The sequence below is a fragment of the Camelus bactrianus genome, chromosome 8 (genome assembly GCF_048773025.1).
Source record: "Camelus bactrianus isolate YW-2024 breed Bactrian camel chromosome 8, ASM4877302v1, whole genome shotgun sequence".
Classification (NCBI taxonomy): domain Eukaryota; kingdom Metazoa; phylum Chordata; class Mammalia; order Artiodactyla; family Camelidae; genus Camelus; species Camelus bactrianus.
Genome location: NC_133546.1, coordinates 43,571,252 through 43,595,750, shown reverse-complemented (window position 1 = coordinate 43,595,750; position 24,499 = coordinate 43,571,252). Strand labels below are relative to the sequence as shown.

Here is a 24,499-nt window from a genome sequence, read left to right as displayed (position 1 = left end):
ATTGCTTTCCCCTTTTTAAATAGGGAGACAACGCTTCTGGCTATTGTGTAAAAGGGTGGAGAACTGCGTTCATTCGCACATCAGCTGATAAAGCGTGAGCTGAATTAAAGCGCCTGCTTATCCGACCCTAGGCAACATGTGCGTCACGGACAAATGTTGAGTTTTAATGTTTAGCTTCGTTCGCCCTAGGGGAAAGCACACTTTAGAGAATGGCCGAGTACCTCAGGAATCGCGGTGAAGTGCACGAGATGAAACCACGCCAGCCCAGCACTGGCCACCGCCCCCGCCGCACCCCGCCAACCCTCCAGAGGATCCACCCATGTTCTCCGCTAACCAGTTGTTTTACGCAGCGCTACACAGCCTTTCTTCACTCCCTTCCTGCTCTCCCACCCACTCTGCATTCGACTCCAGGTTCCTAGTCCGCAGCCGGACAACACAGCGCCGTCTCCCGCCCAGGGGCCAGCGCGAAACTAAACCGCAGCGCGGCGAGCAGCTCCCCGCGTTCCTAGCAGGCGGGCCGCCGGCCAGCTGCAACTGGGCGGCTGGTGATTGACAGGAGGCTGGAGCTATGAGCCGCAAGGGCGGGACGCTGCGTCACTTCCTGTCCTTTCGGGCAGACGGGGTATATAAATGCGTTGCTCACGCAGCGCCCTCGCGTCCACAGTATGGCCGGCGACATTAGCTAGCGCTCGCTCAACTCTCTCTAACGGGGAAACAGCGGACTACAAGAGACTGAGCTGTATCTGCCTCTATTTCCAACAGACTCACGTTCAACTTTCGCTCACAAAAAAAAAAAAAAAAAAGCCGGGAAGATTTTATTAACCCTTTTTTAAAAAAAAGTTAATATAAAATTATAGCAAAAAAAGGAACCTGAACTTTAGTAACACAGCTGGAACAATCCGCAGCGGCGGCGGCGGCGGCGGGAGAAGAGATTTAATTTAGTTGATTTTCTGTGGTTGTTGGTTGTTCGCTAGTCTCACGGTGATGGAAGCTGCACATTTTTTCGAAGGGACCGAGAAGCTCCTGGAGGTTTGGTTCTCCAGGCAGCAGCCCGACGCAAACCAAGGATCTGGGGATCTTCGCACCATCCCAAGGTGGGTGCTCGGGGCTCGCCCACAGTCGGGTCTGGGGGCTGTTGCAGCCTGGAAGGCACCAGCTCCAGGCGGTGGGGGCGAGGGCCGGGTTCCGCAGCCTTCAGGTGGGGGCAGGTCCGCGGGCGGGGTCGTTTTGGCGGCCGTGGAGGGGGCCCCGGGGCCGGGAGAGAGGTCTGGTCCACGCGGGGCCCGAGCGGGCTTCTCCCGCCACCGTTGCCGGGCCGGGCGCTGCCCGGGGGGAGGGGAGGTGGCTAGCGCTGCCGCGTGCTCAGGTAACGTCCCGTGCGGGGCGGCGGGCCGCGCGGCTCGGGGTGGTTAGGCGGCCGGCATCTCCCGACACCTCCTAACACAACAAGTTGGCGGTCCAGGGCCCTGGGTTGGGGTGCCTGGTGGGGGGGCTGCGCGGGCTCCCTCCCGGCAGGTGTGGTTGAGCGGGCTTAGTCAGGCGCTAATTCGGGCGTGCCCGCCTCGAGTGGAGGAGGGAGGGAGTGGGTCGGGAGCCCGATTCGTTCTCTCCGCCTGCGGCGGTAGGAGGGGGCCCTCCCGGCCCCGGGCTGAGGGGCTGGCGAGCAGGCCTCCCGCCCGCGGTCGGCGCGGGCAGCATGTGGCGCCCGGGCGGCGGGGATTGGGCGGGAGCTTTAGTGTCGCAGTGGCTGGGCCCCACCGCCGCCCTACCGTGTTCTGCACCAAAGCCTTTTAGGGGCGGCTCTGGGAGACGGCCGCGGAGCCCACCGAGCCGCGGTCGCGAGTCTCTGGACCTTGGATTGTGTAACCTGTTACCACCGCGTCGGCGGTGCGGGGTGGAGTGAGGCTTGCCTACGGTTACGAGCTAGAGGCCGGTCGGAGCCTAGACATAATACCTTTAATGCCTAAGCCTGTAAAGGAATCTGAGGCCCGAGCCTCCCACCCCGGGTAGTCACGCGAGAAAGCTGGGCGGTCGCGCAGAAAAGGAGAGGTCCTGTGGTGGTCTCATCCAAGCGCAAAGAAGGGCACAGGCGACCCGGACGGTGCCTCGGCCCGCTTCTCGCGGCGCTCGCACCGCTAGGCGCACCCCTCGCCTTTCTAGGCTCCTTCGTACACAAATGCAGCGAGTGTGGCCGAGGAACCGGCGCGGCCGCTTCATTGAGAGGCGACGACCAATGAGCTCCGGGGCCCGGCCAGAAGCCTGGCCCCGGGGTGTGGGCCAATGGGCGTTTCAGGAATGTTGGCTGCGCTCGCTGCCGTCGCTGACAAAAAGCGCTGGGGAAGGGAATCCAGGCGGACACGTGCTGCCGGGACTTTAAGTCACTCTATCTTGAAGGATTCTCTTGTTAGAAAAGCATCGCGTTAGCTAAAATGTGACAGGCCTTATTTTTCAAGCTTTGTGCGACACTTAAAATGTCTTAACATAGCCCTTTACTCTAAGCACTTTGTGTGTTTATTATAGGAAGTAGTTACTTATAAATATGGGGAAGTTTAGTGTTTCCTCCATTTCACAGATGGGGAAACTCCCTGGTGGTGGTGATACGCCTTTGGTTTAAAAAAAAAATGTGATAGTATTATCCAGAAAATATTGTCAAGAACAATTTTATAAAATGAATAAAATTTTCAGGCTCTTTAAGTGTGTTTAAGGGTTATTTGTAAGGACACATTCTTAATAAAGGGAAGGGGTTTTCCTCCCCAAGTTCTTGGGGCAAAAAATGCCAGAACTTAAGCTTGGAGAAAGGCTTATAAAGGGGCAACTTGACTTTAAAAAAAAAAATGTTTGAGAACCACTTCCTTTGTACTTTCATCAGTTGAAATTGTTTTACTGCTTCAGTGTGGATATTAAATTGATGGCAAAAGTTAAACCTTCTAGCTCAGAATATTCATTTTGTCGTTTCTGATTTAGTACCGTACATTTTGTAGATGACTTAAAATTTGTTAAATCATTATTTTGAGAGTTTACTACCACATTTCTCTTGTAGCTAGAGCAAGTTTAAGAACTGAAAAATCAATTGGATTTAACTGTGAGGTCTGTTGGTAACCTTTGTCGACTGAAATAAAATCACACGTAAGAGTTGTGAGTTAAGTTTTATTTGGGGCAAAATGAGGAACATAGGCCGCAGCATCCCAGAAAGCTCTGAAAAACTTACAGAGAAGCAGGGAGAAAACTCATTATATATGATTTCAGTGAAGTGGGGTACCTGCAGTAGAGCACATGTTTAGGCAGAGGCTTGCTGCCAGTCACAAGGAGCAAATGTCACTGTTAATGGTTTTAGTGCTTTTCTAGATATTAGGTGACGCAAGAATTGTCATAAAATCTCCTGAAAATACCTATCTGAAGGCCTGTTCAGCCAATTTTCCCAGAGCACAGAATGCCTCATTCCTGACCTCCATCCTGAACTCCTTTCAGGGTGTGTTAGAGGTCAGTGCCTGCAGCGGCTCATCCTTAAATCCAAGCAGAATTAGATGGGAAGTGCCAATGTGATCCAATCCTTGTAGAGGCAGATAGCAAGTGCCAATTTTTAGTTAGCACCTTCAAGGAACATTTTTGAGCCAAGAAACATTTTCAGGCAATGATTAACTGATTAGGTTACTTACTAGGAGGCAAAAAAGTAGGTGAAAACCAATACATGATTGATAAACCACCTAAAATCAATGGACTATCTAGAGAGAATCATTGGCTTCTGGTCTTTGAGGAGGTGGGGTGCAGGCCCCAGAGATCACAGGATTACCAGTCATCTAGAAGAGTGATGCATAATGAAATGGTTAGTGCATGGCCTGTGGGATGTCTAGATTTGAATTCAAACATCATCTAATAGCTAGCTGATGTTTTCCCATCTCTAAAATGGGAGACAATAATGGTTCTTACTTCATAGGTAAATTGTGAGGATTAAGTGGGTTAATAGATGGATAGTTCTTTACTGTCTGACACATAGTAAGCACTCTATAGTTGTTAAATTCTTTGTGTTTGATTCTTTTTGAGTACAGAATCTTTTTCTTTTCCTTTTTTTTTTTTTTTAAGCAAACCAGATGAGAAGAAAGCATATCAGACTGCAGTCTAAAGGGTTACTTAATATTAAAGGGTGCCTTAGCAATTTGATGTATTTTTATTCAGGTAGAGGAGATGATGAATTTTAGGTAGCTTAATGAAGTCAAACTTTAATTCTTCCACAGAATAATCAGTCTTTAGTACCTTTGTTCTTATTTAATGATATAAAAGTTTGGAAGCCAGAAAATCCTCCCTTGTCCTTGTCTCACATCCTCACCCTCAGTAATTCCACCAAAATGCAAATAGACTAAAGTCATAGTTAAAACACATTAACAGACTGGACTAAAATAAACAAATTACACTGCTTATAAAGCATATAAAACCTAAGGGTGTGGAAAGGGTTAAGAGTAAGAAGGCACAATTGTCCTAAGAGGGCATCAGTACAGATGCTAAAGACATTTTAAAAATAACAAGGATATTATGGAAATAATCCTAGAAAAAAATAGCTTTCCAACACTGATGCAAGAAGAAATAGAAAATCTTAATAGTCCTATGACCATTACATGAATTGAATTAATTATTAGTCATCCCATAAAGAAAACTGTAGGCCCACGTGGTTACAATGGAGTGTTTTAACTTTCAAGGAAGAAGTAATTCCAACCTTTTACATACATTCTATTGAAAATAGGGAGGGAGCACACTTCACTGTTTCTTTTGGGTTTTGTATAATTTTGATATCAAACCCTGACAAGCTGTGAAGGAGCCAGAATTATCATGCACTGCAGATGGGAATGGAAAATGGTATAACTACTTGGGAAAATGGTTTGGCAGTTGCTTGATAATTTAGTACATTTTGTCATCTGATCCAGCCAGTCCAGTCCACTCATGTATATGCCGAAGTGAACAGGAAATGTGCTCATACCACTTTTACATGAATGTTCATTAACAGTTTTATTTCATAATGGCCCCAAAACTGGAAATAAAAATCTCTATTAAATAGGCAAATGGATAAACTGTGATGTTTTCATAGAATGGAATACTAATCAGTGATTTACAAAAAGAGATGAACTGTTAATGATACATGCAACGAATAATTGTGCTGGGGTTAAAAAAAAAAAGCTGCACAAGAAGTACAGTAAGATTTCATCTCTATAAAACTACAAAATGCATACTGATCTGACAGGCAGATCAGTGGTTGCCTGAGGATGGGAGTAAAGGGGGCAGCGTGTTTTAAAGAGAGGCTTGAGGAACCTTTTAGGGGTGATGCACATGGTCACTGTCCTTTGATAGTTTCACAGGTATATGTGTATGTAAGAAGTCTTGTAGATAAAATGTAAATGAAAAGACATAGAATTTGAAGTCCTGTAACAAAATAAATGGGTGCATGCCTCCAGTAAACAGTTTGCATAGTAACTTCATCTTTTCAGTGATTCTTATCTTACGTATTACTGAATTGTCTTACTGATAGAAATATTAATCAAGTCATCATTGGCATATGTATTATGTTTACTGCTGCAAACCAGAGGATAATTTTGGTTGCGATAAGCCCTCCCCTCCAGTGTATGTAAACCTAGCAATTACCATCTGTGCTAAATCAACTTGGACTACTGTGTGCCCCCAAATTCTTTGTACAGTGTCAATGAGTGTGAATTTGGATATCTGGAAAGCTGCTGAAATAGTTTTATAGAAAAGCTGCTATCATCAGGGATAAGGATCAAAAAATACTTAATTGGAAGCAGTGTTGGGTTTGAAGAGTTATTACACAAATAAATATATTTGAGCTTTATATTTGAAGCATAACACAAAAGTAAATGAAAATCATAAGTAGATATCAAATTTTCACAAGTTGATTACATTCATGTAACCAGCATTCAAATCTAAGGAATGTAACTAGCCAGAAGTCCCCCTGTACCTCCTTTCATTTATAACTTACTCCCCTGTCAGGCTAGGGGAACCACTATCCTGACTTAGTATACCATAGATTATTTTTCCCCATTTTTATATAACATGAAATCTTTTAGTATGTATTACTCCTCCTTTGGCCAACATTATGTTTGAGGTGTTTTAGTTCATTCTCATATATAGTGTGTTGTGTCCATATACTACAATTTATCCAATATACTATTAATATGAATATTTGAGTAATTCCAGTTTGCTGATACAAATATATTGCTATGAATACTATTGTGTCTTTTAGTAGACAACATGCATGCTTTCCTGTTAGATATACATACACCTAGGAATGGAATTGCCAAGTCATGGGGTGTGCATATATTTAGCATTGAGGTGCCAGTTGCTCCTTATCTTCAACACTTGCATTGTTTTTTTTTTTTTTAATTTTAGCTATTGCGGGTGTATAGTAGTTTTTCCCTTCAGACCAATGGAGTTGAGCATCTTTTCATATCTTTATTCACCATTTGGCTATCTTTTGTGAAATTCTTGTTCAGGTGTGCCTGTTTTGAGATGAGTTTTCAGTTTTCAGGAGTTCTTTATATATTATGCATGAATTCTCTGTCCAGCTTGTGTATTACAAATATCTTATACCTTCTATGGCTTCCTTTTTTATTTTATTAATGATATCTTTAGAAACAAGTTCACTATTTAATATAGTTTATCAGTATTTTCACCTTTAATGGTTGGCAGTTCTTATATCCTTTTTAAGATACCTTTGCTCATTCTAAGGTAGTGAAAATGTTTTTTCTCTTCTAAACTTTTTTTTACTTTACATATTTAGGTCTGCAATCCATCTGGAAACTTTTTTTTTTAATATAGGTATGAGGGAATAGAATGCACCTGAAGCAAAATTGGCTCATCTTTTTAAGCTTTAACTCAAGTCAAGCTGGAACCCACTTATGGAATGTTCACCTTTTCTGTTAAACATTTTCCATTCTCCTGTAGGCCATTTAGAATTTACCTTGAGTGTAATATGAACAAATTAGATAATACTGAGAAGCTTTTTTTTTTAAACTAATTTCTCAAGAAAGATAAAAGGGGCATATTGTATAGTTTGTGTTTAATTCTCTTAGGAAAGAAAATCTTGTCTGGTATGACTTGGGTTAAATAATATCCGTTAAAAATACAGAGAAAAGCAGTACAGGCATATCCAAATGAATAAGGAACAGATGATGTGTTCTAAAACTAATTTCACACAATATTTAAAATTGAAATGTAGAAAGAGGGTGTAGTATATTAGGTTTAACCTGCAATTTCAAATGATATTGAATAGAAATAGACCATATATGTCTATTTCTATAATGTCTTAGAGTTGCTGGACTAAAATGCTGGACCAAGCAGAAACCTTTTTATAAGAAACAGCAGGTATGTGGAAGAAGCTTATTAGAAAATAGAAATTTTGGTGATGAAAGAGTTTGATCTTTCAGGACTATAAATTGGCTTTCCTTTTTGCTTAAGAATTTGTCACAGACCTGAGCTATTCTTAGTAATGAGATGGGTTCACATGGGAAACTGTAGTGGAGGTGAAGAGAATAAATTTTATTCATTGTGGGAAGGTTAAAGGTGATTTATTTTTTCAGCTATGTGAAAATATGAAAACTAGATTCTATAATACTAATGTTGGAAAAGACATTTAGGACTAGTGACATGTTCTGCTATTCTTCTTCTCCTTCACTCAAATTTTGTAAGCTAAAATAAAATTTTCAGTAATGGACTGGGGGCAGTTGCAAAAATAGTAATTCACACTTCAGCATTAACTTTCCCAGAACTCATGATTTACTTGACTACATCACTGCACCATATTGCAATATCAGTAATTTCCATTGAAGGAATTTACAACCCATTGCCAAAAAACCTTTTAGCATAAATGTTTTGGAGTAGAAAAGCTTCCTATTGAAATAAGCTTCTCACTATAGTCCTCATAGCAGTTTCCAAAAAGTTTGAACTGCTGTCTTCATATCACCTTTCTTTGAGAAGTACACGTTGAAAGTAATAATCAAATGAATGTAACAGTAATTATACTGACTTAAATTTTAGGTAAAGGTTTGAGATGGAGAACTTAGTGTCCTGATTATAATTAACAGTGCATTCTGGGTTGATTTCTTTGAATGAAAGGTGAAGGCTTATTTCTCTGGATAGCTGAATTACCTGCCCTACAAAGGTATCCTCAGAATTTAACTTCTGGTCAGCCTAGACTTTGCTGAAGAATAGTCTCATGTTTTAGGAAGATTTTGACTTAGGACTACCACTACTACCTTAGGTAAGGTGTTGAGGCCTGAATGTAATGTGATAAGGAGAGTCTCTGAAACAGACAAGTCAAGTTATTAGCTAAGGTCACAGTTCAGGGAAGCTTCAAATACTTGAGTGGCTTTTTGAGCAAATTCATGATAACCTGATTTTTACTTGACCATTAAAGGAATCTAATCATAAGGAGGCCTTTCAAATTCAAGTTTCTAGGCACCATTTTTAGAGACTGTCTGACCTGCTGTATCTGAGGATAGGATGCAAGTTATAAGAGTACTTTAAAGGGTTTCTTCTACCTGCCAGCAGCATTCTGTTTCCTTGGTCATATCTTTTACAGATCCTGTTTTGAATTGTTCCCTGTATATACCCAGAAGTGGGATTGCTGGATCATGTGATAATTCAGTTTTAAAATTTTGGTGAATGTCTGTACAGTTTTCCCTTATGACTGCACCATTTTACATTTTCACCAGTAGTGCTCAAGTGTTAAAATTTCTCCATATCCCTGCCAACACTTGTTCCTTTTAATAGCAGCAGACATCCTAATTGGTGTGAGGTTGTATCATGATTTTGATTGACATTTTTTATGATTAGTGGTATTGAGCATCTTTTATGTGCTCGGTGGCCATTTGTGTATCTTTTTTGGAGAAATGTCTATTTAAGACTTTTGCCCACTTTTTTTAATTGGGTTATTTATTTTGTTGTTGGAGTTCTCTACATATTCTGAATATTAATCTCTTACAGATACATGATTTGCAGATATTTTTCCTATTCTGTAGGGTTTTTTAAATTGAGGTATAGTTGGTTTACAATGTTCTGTTAATTTCTGGTGTACAGCATAGTGATTCAGTTACACATGTTCCCTTTCATATTTGTTTTCATTATAGGTTACTATAAGATACTGAATATAGTTCCCTGTGCTATGCATTAGAAACTTGTTTATCTATTTTATATATAGTAGCTAGTATCTGCAAATCTCAGAACTCCCAATTTATCCCTTCCCACCCCTCTTCCCCTATAACCATAAGTTTTCTATGTCTGTGAGTTCTCTTTCATAAAAAAATTCATTTGTGTCTTTAGATTCTGCATATAAGTGATATCATGTATCTTTCTTTCTCTTTCTGGCATACTTCACTTAGAATGACAATCTCCAGGTCCATCTATGTTGCTGCAAATGGCATTATTTTACTTTTTTTTTTTAATGGCTGAGTAGTAGTTCATTATATATATACACCATAATTTCTTAATCTAGTCATGTCAGTGGACATTTAGGTTGCTTCCATGTCTTGGCTATTGTAAATATTGCTGCTGTGAACATTGGGGTGCATGTATCTTTTTGAACTGAGGTCCCCTCTGAATATATGCCCAGGAGTGGGATTGCTAGGTCATATGGTAAGTCTATTTTAAGTCTTTTGAGTATCTCCATACCATTTTCCATAATGGTTGCACCAAACTACATTCCTACCAAGAGTATCAGAGGGTTCACTTTTCTCCACAGTCTCTCCAGCATTTTATTGTTCATGGACTTTTGAATGATGGCCGTTCTGACTGGTGTGAGGTGATACTTCATTGCAGTTTTGATTTGTATTTGTCTGATAATTAGCAATATTGAGTGTTTTTTCATGTGTCTATTGGCCATTTGTATGTCTTCATTGGAGAATTGCTTATTTAGGTCTTCTGCCCATTTTTGGATTGGGTTTGGTTTTTTGTAGTTAAGTTGTATGAGCTGTTTTATATTCTGGAAATTAAGCCCTTGTCAGTCAATCATTTGCAAATACTTTTTTTCTCCTATTCCATAGATTGTCATTTTACTATAGTTTCCTTTGCTGTGCAAGAGCTTATAAGTTTAATTAGGTCATATTTGTTTATTTCTGCTTTTATTTCTATTGCCTGGGTAGACTGACCCAGGAAAACATCGCTAAGATTTATGTCAGAATGTTTTACCTTTCTTCTCTTCTAGGAGGTTTATAGTGTCTTATGCTTAAGTCTTTAAGGCATTTTGAGTTTATTTTTGTGTATGGTGTGAGGAAGTGTTCTAACTTCATTGATTTACATGTGGCTGTGCAGCTTTCCCAACTCTACTTGCAAAGAGAGAATCTTTTCTTCATTGTATGTATTCTTGCCTTCTTTGTTGAGGATTAATTGACCACAGTGTGTGTGTTTATTTCTGGGCTCTCTATTCTGTTCCATTGATCCATATGTCTTTTTGTGCCAATACCATGCTGTTTTGACTACTGTAGCCCTGTATGTAGTATTGTCTGAAGTCTAGGGTTATGCCTCCAGCTTTGTTCTTTTTCTTCAGTGTTGCTTCAGTGTTGAGTGTGGCTTCCTTGGGTCTTTTTCAATTCCATATAAATTCTGGGATTATTTGTTCTATTTATTTGAATAATGTCCTGGGTAATTTGACAGGGATTGCATTAAATCTGTAGATTGCTTTGAGTAGTATGGCCATTTTAACAATATTAATTCTTCCAATCCAAGAGCATGGGATATCTTCATTTCTTTAAATCATCTTTAGTTTCCTTAATCAATGTTTTAAAGTTCTCTGTATAGTATTTCACCTCCTTGGTCAGGTTATTTACTTTTTCTGATTTCATTGTACATGTAAAGAAACAGGTTTCTGTTTGTTAATCTTATATCCTGCTACCTTTTTGAATTTGTTTTATCAGCTCTAGTAGTTTTTGTGTGGAAACTTCAGGGTTTTCTATATATAGTATTGTGTCATCTGCATATAGTGACAGTTTTACCTCTTCTCTTCCAATTTGGATCCCTTTTATTTCTTTTCCTTGTCTAATTGCTATGGCTAGGACTTCCAATACTATGTAGAATAGAAGTGATGGGAGTAGGCATCCTGTCTTGTTCCAGATTTTACTGGGAAGGCTTTCAACTTTTCACCCTTAAGTGTTGCATTGGTTGTGGGTTTGTCATAGCTTTTATTATGTAGAGATGTTTTCTCTATACCCATTTTGGTAATTTTTTTTTTATTATGAATGGATATTGGATTTTATCAAATAGTTTTTCTGCATCAGTTTTGTTGATGTATCACTTTGAATTACATATGTTGAACCATCCTTGTGACCCTGGGATGAATCCATCTTGATCATGGTGTATAATCTTTTTTATGTGTGGTTGATTTGGTTTGCTAATTCTTTGAGAATTTTTGCATCTATGTTCATCAAAGATACTGGCCTGAAATTTTCTTTTTTGGTAGTGTCTTGTCTGGTTTTGGTATCAGGATGATAGTGGCATCATAGAATGAGTTTGGGAGTGTTCCCTCTTCAGTCTTTTGGGAAGAGTTTGGTGTACGTTCTTTCTGTGTTTGGTAGAATTCCCCAGTGAAGTCATCCAGTCCTGGACTTTTGTTTGCAGGGAGTTTTTTTCTAATTACTGATTCTGTTTCACTTTTAGTAGTGACTGGTCTGTTCAAATTGCCTATTTTTTCTTGTTTCAGTTTTGGTGGACTGTATGCTTCTAGAAACTTGTCCATTTCTTCTAGGTTGTCCAGTTTGTTGCCATATAGTTTATTCTAGGTTGTCTTTTCACTCTGTTGAGTGTTTGCCCCCCTCCAAAAGTTGTTTGATATAGTCCCACTTGCCTATTATTGCTTTTGTTACCTGTGCTGTTTGTGTAATAACCAAGAAAGCATTGCCAAATCCAATGTGCTAAATCTTTTCCCTATGTTTTCTTTTAGGAGTTTTATATTTTCAGGTCTTAATTTAGATCTTTAATCCATTTTGAGTTACATGGTGTAAGTAGGGGTCCAATTTCATTTTTTTGTGTGCATATCCAGTTTTTCCAACACCATTTGATGAAGACGTTGTCTTTTCCCAATTAGTCTTGGCACCTTTGTTGAAGATCATTTGACCTGAGGCATTTACTAAATTTTCACATTAAAAAGTGTAGCCATTACAACTGACATTAGCCATTAAGTCATTGATTTGGATGACATGTCTTATTATTTTAATTGTATCTTTTCCCATGTAAACACCCCCAATTTGTTCTATTTTTATTAGACCCCAGACTCTTGAGAAAATTTCAAATATAAAATATGAATGCCATTAATGTTTTGCTTTTCTGGCACAGTGATTAAGATCATTCAGTCCTATCATTTGTAGAGTATACCATTTCTTTGAAATATTTAATCATGATCTAGGTGGGGCTGGGATTCCATAAAGCTTTATTTACAAAAGGAGGCTCATTTTTTCTCCCATGGAAATGTGATAAAATGATTTGCTGAAAATTCTCAGCTGTTTTGCTTTTGGTTTTTTCCCCTTCCTCTTTATGCACGTGTACAGCATTGGATTAACTTCTTCAGTTCTGTCTCTGTCACATCTTTCCTGCCCCTTGATTGATTGATTGATTGATTGATTTTTTGAGTCAGCAGCTCTCCTAAGATAGTTTTTATAATCACTTGGTTAACAGACCATTCAACTGTGTTTTACTTAGGGTATTTTAAAGCAGTTTCTTTCATACTGTGACTTTGAGAAATACTGACTACATGAAGGTTTTCTATTAGGTGAGGAAGGATTTGGTTGCAGAATTATTAACTAATGGTGACTAAGTGCAAGAGCATTCTCATTTCCATCAAGATGGAATAAGCACACTCTACTCTGTCTCTTACTAAATGCAACTAAAAACCCTGGACACAATGCATGGAGCAGCTGAGGACTCTGAAAATAAATGTTAGGTGAATTAGAGAAGGAAGTCAAAACTCAAAATATCACTGAAATAGCCATAAATTGTTTCTTTTTTCCGTCTGTTTATCTCCTGGGGTGGTCTCAAAAACTGCCAGAAACCTGGAACTATACAAAAATTGACAAAAGGAGCTCTCAGAGAGGTCCTCTTTTTCTGGTATGCAAAGAAGGCAAGGAAGGGTTGGCCCCTTTGGGTCAGGGAGAGTGAAGGGAAATCCTTTTTGTTTTTGTATTGCTTTGATTTTTTTCTATTCTCTCCTACTAGAGCTGAGGCAGTTTGTAGCAGCCTGCTGCAGAGTGGAGAAACTAAAGCCTTGGCTTTCTAGCCAGAGGACCAACAGGCAGAACCTCTTCACTTCCCCACCCACCTCCCATCTCTCACTCTTGAACTAAAATTGTTAGGGATATTATGGAGAGGAAAGAGGTGAAGAAAGTAATCCTAATGATTTATATGAACATCTCTTAGCTGCTCATTTATCCATCAGACCCTAAACAGCATATCAAAGGCTTTGAAAACTGATAGATCACCTCCCAGTCCCAGGCTGGCCACTGGGTGACAGACAGATAAGCAGGACAGATCAAAGGCTTTTATAACTAAGAAATCATAACATAACCCACAGAAGTTGGATAAGAATGAGAAGACTGAGCTTAACCATTTCAATTTCCTGCTAAAAGAATTTAAAATCACATGCTCCATAGGTTTTAAAGATTTGAAATCATATAACATGATGTCCAGGATGCAATCATAAGTTACTTGACATATGAATGACCAGAAAATTCTCAGGATCTCTCAAAGAAAGACACTCAACAACTCCAACCTAGGTTGTGCAGATCAAGATTTAAAAGCCATTGTAACCATTCCATAGGAAGTTGGAGTGAACACTCTTAAAAAGATACAGTCCTAGCAGAGAAATAGAAGATGGAACTTAAAAAGATAACAAAAAATAACTACTGGAATAAAAAGTTTACTGAATGGGCTTTAGTAGAATGGAGGTGACAAAAGAGTGAGTGAATTTGAAGGTAGAAAAGTCTGAACAACAGAGAGGGGAAAGATTGAGACTGAAAATGAACAGATCCTGTGGCACAAACCAAAAGCTTTAAAGTTTTGTGTCAGATTCCCAGAAAGAGGAGTGTGTTGCAGAAAAAATATTTGAGAAATTATCTATGTCTATGTTCATTATAATGAATGGGTTTTATAATAAGGATATTGGTCAGTGAAATGAATAAGCTTCATTTGTGTAGATTAAAATAAATAGCATTTCAAGTGGAATATATATCAGTAGTTCATTAATAAGATAATTCTATTAAATAAATCTTTTATTTTTTATCTTCTCAGGAACTCACCCTCTAAATACCTGGTGACAAATTTTGAAAACAGTGAAGGATCATGTAACAGTTTAGATTTTTTTAATTTAAGGCTGTTTGGTTTTCTAACAAGTCCATAAGATCTAATCAGAATAACTACTTGTTGCCAGATTCAACAAATACTTGAGAGCCTGTTGTGAACTGGGCTAGGCACTAAGGATAGAAACAGTAAAACACTCAATCCCTAACTACGTGAAATGACTAGTGGGATTAACATGAATACCAAAATAGCCACACAAATAAAATACTTGATAGCTTTCTGGGTTTTAAAACCTAATTTAATGGCAGATTTGATCTGGTGGGGATAGTGAGGTGACTTGAGCTGGAAAGAGTCGGGCAGGGACAGGGGTTCCAGATGAAATCCATTCCAGCAGTATCCAGAACAAAGTTTATGTATGCTGTCTCAGCATAATTAAACGTTCTTGTTCACTCTCAAGTGACTTGATTTGGGTCAACAATTTTATGGTGCCTTATTTCTAGGAAGAGAGAAAAGTGTGGGGGAAAACCCAGTATGACTGAAGTACAGAAAATAGGGATAGTTATCTGTATATGCCTTTATCATAAAATGAGTTAGATAAAAAGGGATGCCTGGAGATCTGAAAGTTAGATAACACTTTGTTCTTTGAAAGACGGTAAACCATATCTCTCTGAAATGAGGGGAAGTAGGTAGTGTTGAGGGTGGAGTCACTACAGTGAAAACAATAAAAGCTTAAATCCAGTGTGTCATGCCTAGCCCTTATCCTCTTTTGCCTAGCAGAAATTTTAATGTGCCTCAGGCAAAAGAACTAAAAGAAAATAAATAACACAGAGTTCCCCAGTGAAACAGCATAGAGGCCCACCAAACAAGCCCCATCCATGTGCATAGTAGTTCTTATTAGCTAAGTCTTGGCACACTATTCTTGGCCAAGAATCACTTAAAAGAAACATTGAAAGGAGACATTTGGGGGTACATCTGAGAATAAATTTGGATGTGCATAGAAAACAGAAGCAGATTAAAAAGTAAAGCAGCTTTTAAATCCAAGAAAAAAACAAAGCTATACAAGAAAGGGAGAGTTCATGTTATACTATCTAGCTCAGCCATGGAGCATGTTAACATGCTATAGTTAACACTGCTGTATGATACGTGAAAGTTGTTAAGAGTAAATCCTAAGTGTTCTTATCACATGAGGAAATTATTTTTCTTTTAGTGCTTTCTTTATTGTATCTGTATGTGAGATGATGAAAGCTAACTAAACTGTCATTTTGCAGAATACATAAGGCAAACTGTTATGCTGCACACCTTAAATTTACACAGTGATATATGTCAATTATATCTGAACAAAATGGGGGTAGTCAACATAAATAGTAGATAGAACTGAGAAGGGGTGATAGGAGAGGATTCATTAGTACGTCCAGTGGGTGGTTGTAGAAGAGTGCTGAATTCTAGTGGGAAGTTAGCAGGTAATGATATTAGAACTGTAGTGCTATTGAAAGATCTGAATTAGATCTTTCTAAAGGGATCCCCGTGCTCCAAAATTTTATTTAATGCTTCTAATATTTATAGTGACTACTTTATTATTTACCTTTATCTTCAGTATTTGAATTCTTATTATCTACTAGGTGAATTTTGTATGCTTTTTACCCTCATCTGTCATGTGAAATAGGTTTTATTAAACCAAGCTCAGGGGTAAATTTAAGTTTGAAACAGCAAAACCATGGCCCAGTCTAATGTGTATTTTCTTCTTCATACAAACAATCATTAGCACTTTTTAAAAGGCAATAATTGTTAGCTCTTTTTAAAAGTTGTTTGGTAAAGTTGTGGGCAAATAGGCTTTATAATCGTTAGCAAGGCTAAGTCATTTAAGTTTTCAGATGGGTCTCAGTACTATTCAGTTGAACTAATTTACTAGTGGGAGGAATTATTGCCTTTCGTCATTGGTGGGTCATCCAGTTGACCGTTGGGCCAATTATATATATGTTTATATATATATATGTATGTATGTATGTATGTATGTATGTTTTTAAGAAAAATGATAAAACAGGCACAGAATTCTAGCAGGATTGATTGGTACAATAAGGCATACCTGTTTCTGTGCTGTTGAGGATTTCTCTTATGAGATTGGTTTATTTGTTTGTTTTTTAATTGAAGTAGAGTTGATGTACAGTGTTCTGTTAGTTTCTGTTGTATGGTAAAGTGGTTCAGTTATATATATATATATATATATATATATATATATATATATATATATATATATATATATATATATATATATATATATATATATATTCTTTTTCAGATTCTTTTCCATTATAGGTTCCATTATAGGTTAATTCACAAGATACTGAATACAGTTCCCTGTGCTAATAGTAGATCCTTGTTGTTTAATTATTTTATGTACAGTAATGTATATCTGTTCATCCCAAACTCCTAATTTACACTCCCTCCCATAAGGTCTTGTTGCCAAAAAACCACCTCTATCCTGCTTACTGAATTGAGACTTGAGGACAGTTTTGGATAAAGTAGAAAAGGCACCTTTATTTCTTTGCAAGACAAAGGAGGTCACAGTGGGCTAATGCATCTAAGTCTGTGAGCCTGCTAGGAAAGAAGGGAGTTTTAAAGTAAAAGTTCAAGAGTTTGAGGGGTGGAGCTAGAGATTGTGCTCAGGGTAGCAAATTGTTGCAAAGTTCTTGATTTTGCAGATACAATGGTCCCCTTCCTTCTGCAGGGTATGAAGTTCACCTCCAGCTTTGAGACTCTTTAATATTCTTGTTCCTAGAACAAAGGATACATAGGAAGGGGCTCCATGGAAAAGAGCTCTAGAGAAAAACTTAGGCAGTTTAAAGTCAGTTTGATAAATGGTTTTAGCCTTTTAAGCATGCTGAGACCTCCTGCTGCAGGCTGTGAGGCCTGCAGCTCGAACAACAGGATTCAAGGAAACCATAAGGGTTCAAAAACAACTGTAGACATGACATCAGTTAGGAACAAGATGCACAAAACACTCAACTGCTGGAGCTGTACCCTCCACCCTTAACTTGCATTTCTTTAATCAGTCTTTAATCAAATCACTTTAATCTTAGTGTGAAAGATAATGTTTTCCCTTGGTTTATGGACCTTTCTATGTTTCACAAACTATAGCATGATGTATCCATCTTACTTGGTGGATATGTCAGTGCAGATTATTTGGAGTTAAAACTAAATGTTGGAAGAGGGAGGGTATATAGCTCAGTGGTAGAATGAGTGCTTAGCATACATGATATCCTGGGTTCAATCCCCAGTACCTCCATTAAATGAATGAATGAATGAATACCCCCCCCCAAAAAAAAACCCTGACAAAGAAAAAGGTAAAAAAAAAAAAAAAACACCCAAACTAAATGTTGGTATTCATAAGAGAAGCAGGAACAAGACTGACAACCAATATAAAACATGGGGTCTTAAGCCACTGGAAAACTTTGAGAGCTTTGTAACTGAGAGTAGGGAAGTACTGTTATGAATTAATCATCACCCCCCCCTTTTTTTGGTTGAATAATAGATCCGAGTGGGACATACTTTTGAAGGATGTGCAATGTTCAATCATAAGTGTGACAAAAACTGACAAGCAGGAAGCTTATGTACTCAGGTAAGTCCTCTAAAACAAGTGTTGGCTAACTGATTTCAGTCTGAATCATACTTTACATGGAATAGAAAATCGTTCCTCTGGATCTTAGTTCTATAATTGTTTTTTCCTTATTTTTTAAAATGTGGTATAAAATAAAGTGTTTACTTCATGTGTCCTAGGCGGTAGGTTTTTGAAGTCTCACCTAATAGCTCTTGAAGATAGTGGCCATCTTTACTGCCTTGAGGTGAGCCGGTTAGGTGAGGAGGAGAGTTGACTAGTAAAAGAAGGTTTGTGTGAGGAGCTTAATACGCTTTATACCTAATCAAGTTCTGTTTCTGTGGGGTTCTAGAACCTTACACTGATTTTTATATAATAAAAGAGGAAGAATACCGTAGTACATTATTTGCTTCCTAGAGATCTTAACATTTAAAATAACTAGCCAAATATTTACATTGTAAATAATAGTCCAGTAATAAAGTTTCAGTAGTGCGGAAACATCGTTATAATACTGTGACTTTTTCTTTAACTGCAGTGAGAGTAGCATGTTTGTCTCCAAGAGACGTTTCATTTTGAAGACATGTGGTACCACCCTCTTGCTGAAAGCACTGGTTCCCCTGTTGAAACTTGCTAGGGATTACAGTGGGTTTGACTCAATTCAAGTAAGTAATCAAAAAAAAAACAACCATTATTTAATCCTTTTGGGGGGTGACATAAATGTTCTGTGATATGCCTGGTAAATAAATTTGTATACTTCTTCAGTTGTAGTGGGTAAGATGCTCATACCATGGGAGAAAGAGTGCCTGTTGCTCCTGAACAACAGAAAATACAGAGGAACAAGAGAAAGAATTGGGATAAAACTCAAATGGGAGAAAGAAAAAAATACCATACACTTTCAGTAGTAAATTCCTTGCAGTTACTATGAATGGTAGACAAACTAAGAAAAGAAGGGGAAGTGAGAAAAATTATCCAGTTTTCATAATAAAGAATTGATTATGTTAAAGAGCAATAGTCAGTTAAAATTCTGATAGCATTCAAGAATTGGTGGTGGGTGGAGGCTCAGTGGTAGAATGCCCACTTAGCATGCGTGAGGTCCTGGGTTCACTCTGAGTACCTCCATTAAAATAAATAAATAAAACTTAATTTACCCCCACCTCCTAAAAAAAGAATTATACTTAGGGCATAACTGTTCTGGTGAGCGGATATTGAATTTTCATATTTTACTTAACTCTAAAATAATGGATAGCTGTCAGTAGGACCTAGAAACAATTTTTGTTAATTATTGATCCTTTTAAGATGATCTAAATTTAGCAATATATTCCTAGGTTTTGGATCATTCACTCTTTTGAAACTAAATATACACATGTTCTCCCACAGAATTTTTGGTTACATGCCTATTAAAGCTCAGATAAGAAACTCCTGCTCTAGAAATAGATACTGTATATAGTAGATTGGGCATTTTTTTAGTTTCTAGAAATTCGCTGTCCCAATCTACATTCTTAATGTTCTGTTGCAATTCTTAATCCACAGCTGAAAAACAGAGTTGCTCTGTATAACACTAACTCATGGCTATTGGTCTGAAACCTTGCTCTTTGGCATAGTAGCCTTCATTTTTGTCTGTCAGTCACCAAAATACTACACATCTATTAAGCATGTTAAAGGAGAAACGTTATGTTAACTGTCATTGGGGAAGATATTGATAGTGATAGTTTTGATTTTGATATGTATATGTATAAAACAGTTCATTGGTTTAGGAAAAGTGATAGAATTCTGCAAATGGAGTTATCTGTCTGTCTGGTTTTTTTTAGAGCTTCTTTTATTCTCGTAAGAATTTCATGAAGCCGTCTCACCAAGGGTACCCACACCGGAATTTCCAGGAAGAAATAGAGTTTCTTAATGCAATTTTCCCAAGTAAGTTTAAATAGATTTGAATCTTACTTTCTTAGAGGATATATTCTTGGAAAGATTTTTTTTTTTACATATATGCAAAAGCAACACATTATATAGTTAAGATGAATGTATCAATATAGCTGATTACGAATTTTAGAATATGTTTGTGTGTACCTCAGGTCAGTTTTGAAACAATGGGGGTAGGGGTGGAAATCAAGGAATTGATCACCTGCCAGAGGGAGCACTCATCTTTTAGCCAGTTACTCTCATACACCTGGGTGGTTATGAAGGCTGTGATCCCTTCCTCCAGAAAAATGCTCAGTGACTCAAAAACCCATGCTAAGAAACTGTCTAGCATTCTATACAGGAATTGAGTTGGAATTAAAAGTGATCAACATAGATCATAGTGTCACTTCAACTAAATTGGCAAGATTTTCTTCCATCCATTTACTAAGCTTTTATCTATAGACCTTCCTTTTTGAGCTTCAAGGACAGGGAAGTAAAGGTTATATAATCTAGCACCTTCATATCCTAGAGGAGGATGAAAACCTAAGATGATTTTAATAACCTGGAGCAAAGTCACTCACAGGAACGACATAACAAGAAAATCTATCCTATTCTTATCTCCTGATACTGATACAGCCTAGTATAGTTTTGTGAGTGCTGAGTTTAATTTAAATATCTACCAACTCTTAATTTACTGTGTTGAATGAGGCTTTGAATCACCATGGGAAGAACTTACTACACAAAATAACGTGTATTTACTTGGAAGAGTGGAGAAATGGGTGACCAAATTCCATTTCTTAGTGGAGTTTTAGGGGAATGTAAGCCATAATTGTCTCAGCACCATTTAGACTGACTCACTAGCTGAAGTGCATCTCCAAAGGACAGTCAGTAAAATTTTTTCTTAAAGGGTGAGGGGGGATCTTGCCTTCTTGCAAATTCACCCACTTAAATTTCCCTTCATTGACATTTTTGTTAGGAGACAAGTAGTATCATCCTAGCTCTTGGAAGGTGGGGAGAGCCATTCTATCAGATGGATCTGTTAATGTATTTTACATTCTCCCTCAACAGATGGAGCAGCATATTGTATGGGACGGATGAATTCTGACTGTTGGTATGTTGGACACAATTTGATGGATGTTTTGTTCTGTATAAGATTTATTTTAAACTTTCAGTTGTCATTTTTAGAAACTATTTTATACTTTAATGCAGGTACTTGTATACTTTGGATTTCCCTGAGAGTCGAGTAATCAATCAGCCAGATCAAACCCTGGAAATTCTGATGAGTGAGCTTGACCCAGCAGTTATGGACCAGTTCTACATGAAAGATGGTGTTACTGCAAAGGATGTCACTCGTGTAAGCATTTTCAGTAATCTGTATTCTTCTGCGTGGTGACTATTGGTAAATATTTTTAACTCATTCTTAGTTTATTTTTCAAATTTGTTTTAAATTCAGTCCTTTACCTTTTTTCCAGGAGAGTGGAATTCGTGACCTGATACCAGGTTCTGTCATTGATGCCACAATGTTCAATCCTTGTGGGTATTCAATGAATGGAATGAAATCAGATGTAAGTAATAAATGGTATCTTGCTTAATAATTAAATATTTAAGTGTCCTCTTTCCATTATTAACACAAAAACTATTTTTCTAAGGGAACTTATTGGACTATTCACATCACTCCAGAACCAGAATTTTCTTATGTTAGCTTTGAAACAAACTTAAGTCAGACCTCCTATGATGACCTGATCAGGAAAGTTGTGGAAGTCTTCAAGCCAGGAAAATTTGTGACCACCTTGTTTGTAAATCAGGTAATTTATTTTAGTATTGACAGTAAAATCTTACAGGAAATAAGGATAGTGAGACATGTCATAAAATGTATTCTGAGATGGCACATAATCAGTCAGAGGTACTACTGATTTGAGGTTTTTCTTAGATGAGAAGCTTTATGTGTCTCTTTGGACTTCTGTTGGTCTTTGTTTTATATCTAGCCTGAGTGATGAACTCCTCCTGTCCTGTTTGTTTTCCATGTTGACAGACCTTGGTGGGGATGGTGCAGGGACATAAGATGTACCACTTCATCCCACCCATGAAGAGAGAGCTAGAATATTTAAATGCCACAGTTTCATTAAGATAGTAGTCTTAAATATTTACTGCATGGCTGCTTTGTTTGAAAATACTTCTGCAGATTTGGGAGCACTAATGGTTAATTTAAATTTTTTCCCCAGAGTTCTAAATGTCGCACAGTGCTGTCTTCACCCCAGAAGATTGAAGGTTTTAAACGTCTTGATTGCCAGAGCGCTATGTTCAATGATTACAATTTTGTTTTTACCAGTTTTGCTAAGAAGCAGAAACAACAGCAGAGTTGATTAAGAAAAATGAAGAAAAAACGCAAAAAGAGAACACACATAGAAGAAGGTGGTGGTTGCTTTTTAGATATTGATACCAGGGGCCATGCTTTCCATAACCACCACCTTGTAGTTGCAGAAAGCCCTAGATGTAATGATAGTGTAATCATTTTGAATTGTATGCATTATTATATCAAGGAGTTAGGTATCTTGCATGAATGCTCTCTTCTGTGTTTAGGTATCCTATGCCACTCTTGCTGTGAAATTGAAGTGCATGTAGAAAAAAACTTTTACTCTATGAAACTTTACAACACTTGTGAGAACAATTCAATTTGGTTTATGCACAGTGTAATATTTCTCCAGGTATCATCCAAAATTCCCCACAGACAAGGCTTTCGTCCTCATTAGGTGTTGGCCTCAGCCTAGCCATCTGGGACTGTTCTATATTAAATTGCTACTGGGATTTTACATCCAGTTACCTCCACTTTCTAGAACATATTCTCTACTAATATTATTGAAACCAATTTCTACTTCATACAGATGTTTTTGCAACAGCAATTAAAGTTTTTCTTCCACGAGTCAAGTGCTCTTTAAGAAAATTATTGCAGTTATCCATTTTGTGTATTACTATTTTAACATTTTTGCTTCCTATACTTGTATTCCTTTAATTGATTCATTCCTCACCATGGTGTCTCCCCTCCCAACCCTACCCCCTCAATAAAGCAATACACTGTTACACTGTGGGTTTATACTAATCTTATACCCCAGAGGGGGAAGGAGGGAATGGACCCTGGGCTTAATTTTCTTTTAAAGTCAAGAGAGTTTGGCATTTTTTTATTAGCATGAGCTCTTTTGGAAGATAGTGACAAAAATAAGCTAGTGTTGATTAGCAGGTAAGACATAGATTGATGCTAGGGATTAATGGCAGAACTGTATGGACCCATTCGCCATTCAGTGCCCTACCCAGCTCCCTCACCCAACCCTTAAATGACACTAGCTCCTCATGAATACTATGCCTTTACTAACTTGCTAAGTAGTAATATCAGAGAATTTTTATCACTAAATTTATTAGCAGGGAGATTTAAGATAAAGGTGTATTGGATTCATCAAGTCAAGTCAGCTCAGATGATTTACTTTTACTTCAGCAGCCATTTCGACAAATTTCTATTAATGATATGCCATAAACTTCAGTTCAAAGCAGAATCGATGTCTTTGCCATCTTGTGACTTTAAAAGTTCTGTGACTTTGTGATGCATGTGGTAGTGTTTTGGCCTTAACAGCTCCTCTTCCTGGTGTTCCTTTCATCTTGGTTTCATAGGATCAAGTGAGACTGCCCAGAATGAGAACTGTTCTGGTTATTCAGACATGCACAGTGAAGTGTGATGCTTTCCATAAACTGTAACATAAAAAATTCCAAAATGGTCAGTGGGAAATGACTAGAAATACAGGCTGAAAAGAGCTGGTGTCTTTTAGCTATATTTGCAAATACTGAGATTTAAGCAGCTGAGAAAAGAGCAAAGTTGACTCAATTTTGTATTTCTTCTTGTCCTCAAAATTTTTATTCTTTCTGGATTGAAGCAGTGATTTTTTTTTGTTCCTTCCGTATTTATAAATTAAACACTTTTTTTCAGTGTTTCTAAACATAAAATCCACTTGATTTGAAATCAAGTGGTTGGAACACTTTGAACTTTTATTTTAAGCATGTTGTTGATTCAGAGTTTCATTGAAGAAGCTTTTGATCAGTGGATCAGTTTGATTTTGTAATTAGAGCATAGTACCTGATGTTTTGGTGCTATTACGAGGACCAATGCTCAAAGTGGATTTTGTTCTTGAACAGTGTCCCAGTAGATCTGATGACATTTGTTGGCTTGAGGTCTGATTTTTTTTCCCTCTAATGGATTTAAGATTGCTATTTAATGTTGAGAAACTGCACAAATTTGTATGGAACAAAGCCTAGGAAAATGAAAACTATAGATTGAATAGTAATCTAAATTAATCCTAGTATGTATGATGGAGGAGGGAAAATTTTGGTGCATAATTTCTCTCTTCATGGTGTTGGATTTAAATCAGTTGAAATGTATTTCTGTACCACAATTTAAGCTTCAATAAAAAAAAGTTTGCTTAATTCATTGTCTAATGACATTCAGAAAGTTTTCTATTGATGTATTTTTTTAAATAATATACATGTCCAAATATTAGACATTTAAAGATGTTGTAATTGAGGAAATCTGTGTTTAATGATCATTTTTTAAAGATTTATGAGAGTTTTCATGAAAATAAGATCCTTAAGCTTCAGAGAGAATATCTAATTTATACTTAGATTTACTCAAAGGAAATCATCTGGGCTATATATACCAGAATATCAAAAAAAGTAGAAAGGGTTTAAGCA

At 37.8% G+C, this 24,499-nt stretch overlaps 1 protein-coding gene across 1 annotated transcript; it reads left to right on the top strand.

Moving 5' to 3' along the window:
- Positions 1 to 661: 661 nt before the first annotated feature.
- Positions 662 to 24,235, top strand: AMD1 (adenosylmethionine decarboxylase 1). The gene is made up of 9 exons (XM_010965418.3): positions 662 to 1,094; positions 17,810 to 17,896; positions 18,408 to 18,534; positions 19,681 to 19,783; positions 20,837 to 20,879; positions 20,978 to 21,122; positions 21,241 to 21,333; positions 21,418 to 21,573; positions 21,991 to 24,235. The coding sequence occupies exons 1-9, from the start codon at positions 985 to 987 to the stop codon at positions 22,129 to 22,131; spliced, it is 1,005 nt and encodes a 334-aa protein (XP_010963720.1). The 5' UTR covers positions 662 to 984; the 3' UTR covers positions 22,132 to 24,235.
- Positions 24,236 to 24,499: the final 264 nt, after the last annotated feature.

Bases quoted from the DNA above. Each gene is read 5' to 3' on its own strand.
- AMD1 (XM_010965418.3), top strand. From the start codon at position 985: ATGGAAGCTGCACATTTTTTCGAAGGGACCGAGAAGCTCCTGGAGGTT. The intron at 17,897-18,407 runs GTAAGTCCTCTA...CTTTAACTGCAG, and splicing joins CAGGAAGCTTATGTACTCAG to TGAGAGTAGCATGTTTGTCT. The intron at 18,535-19,680 runs GTAAGTAATCAA...GGTTTTTTTTAG, and splicing joins GTGGGTTTGACTCAATTCAA to AGCTTCTTTTATTCTCGTAA.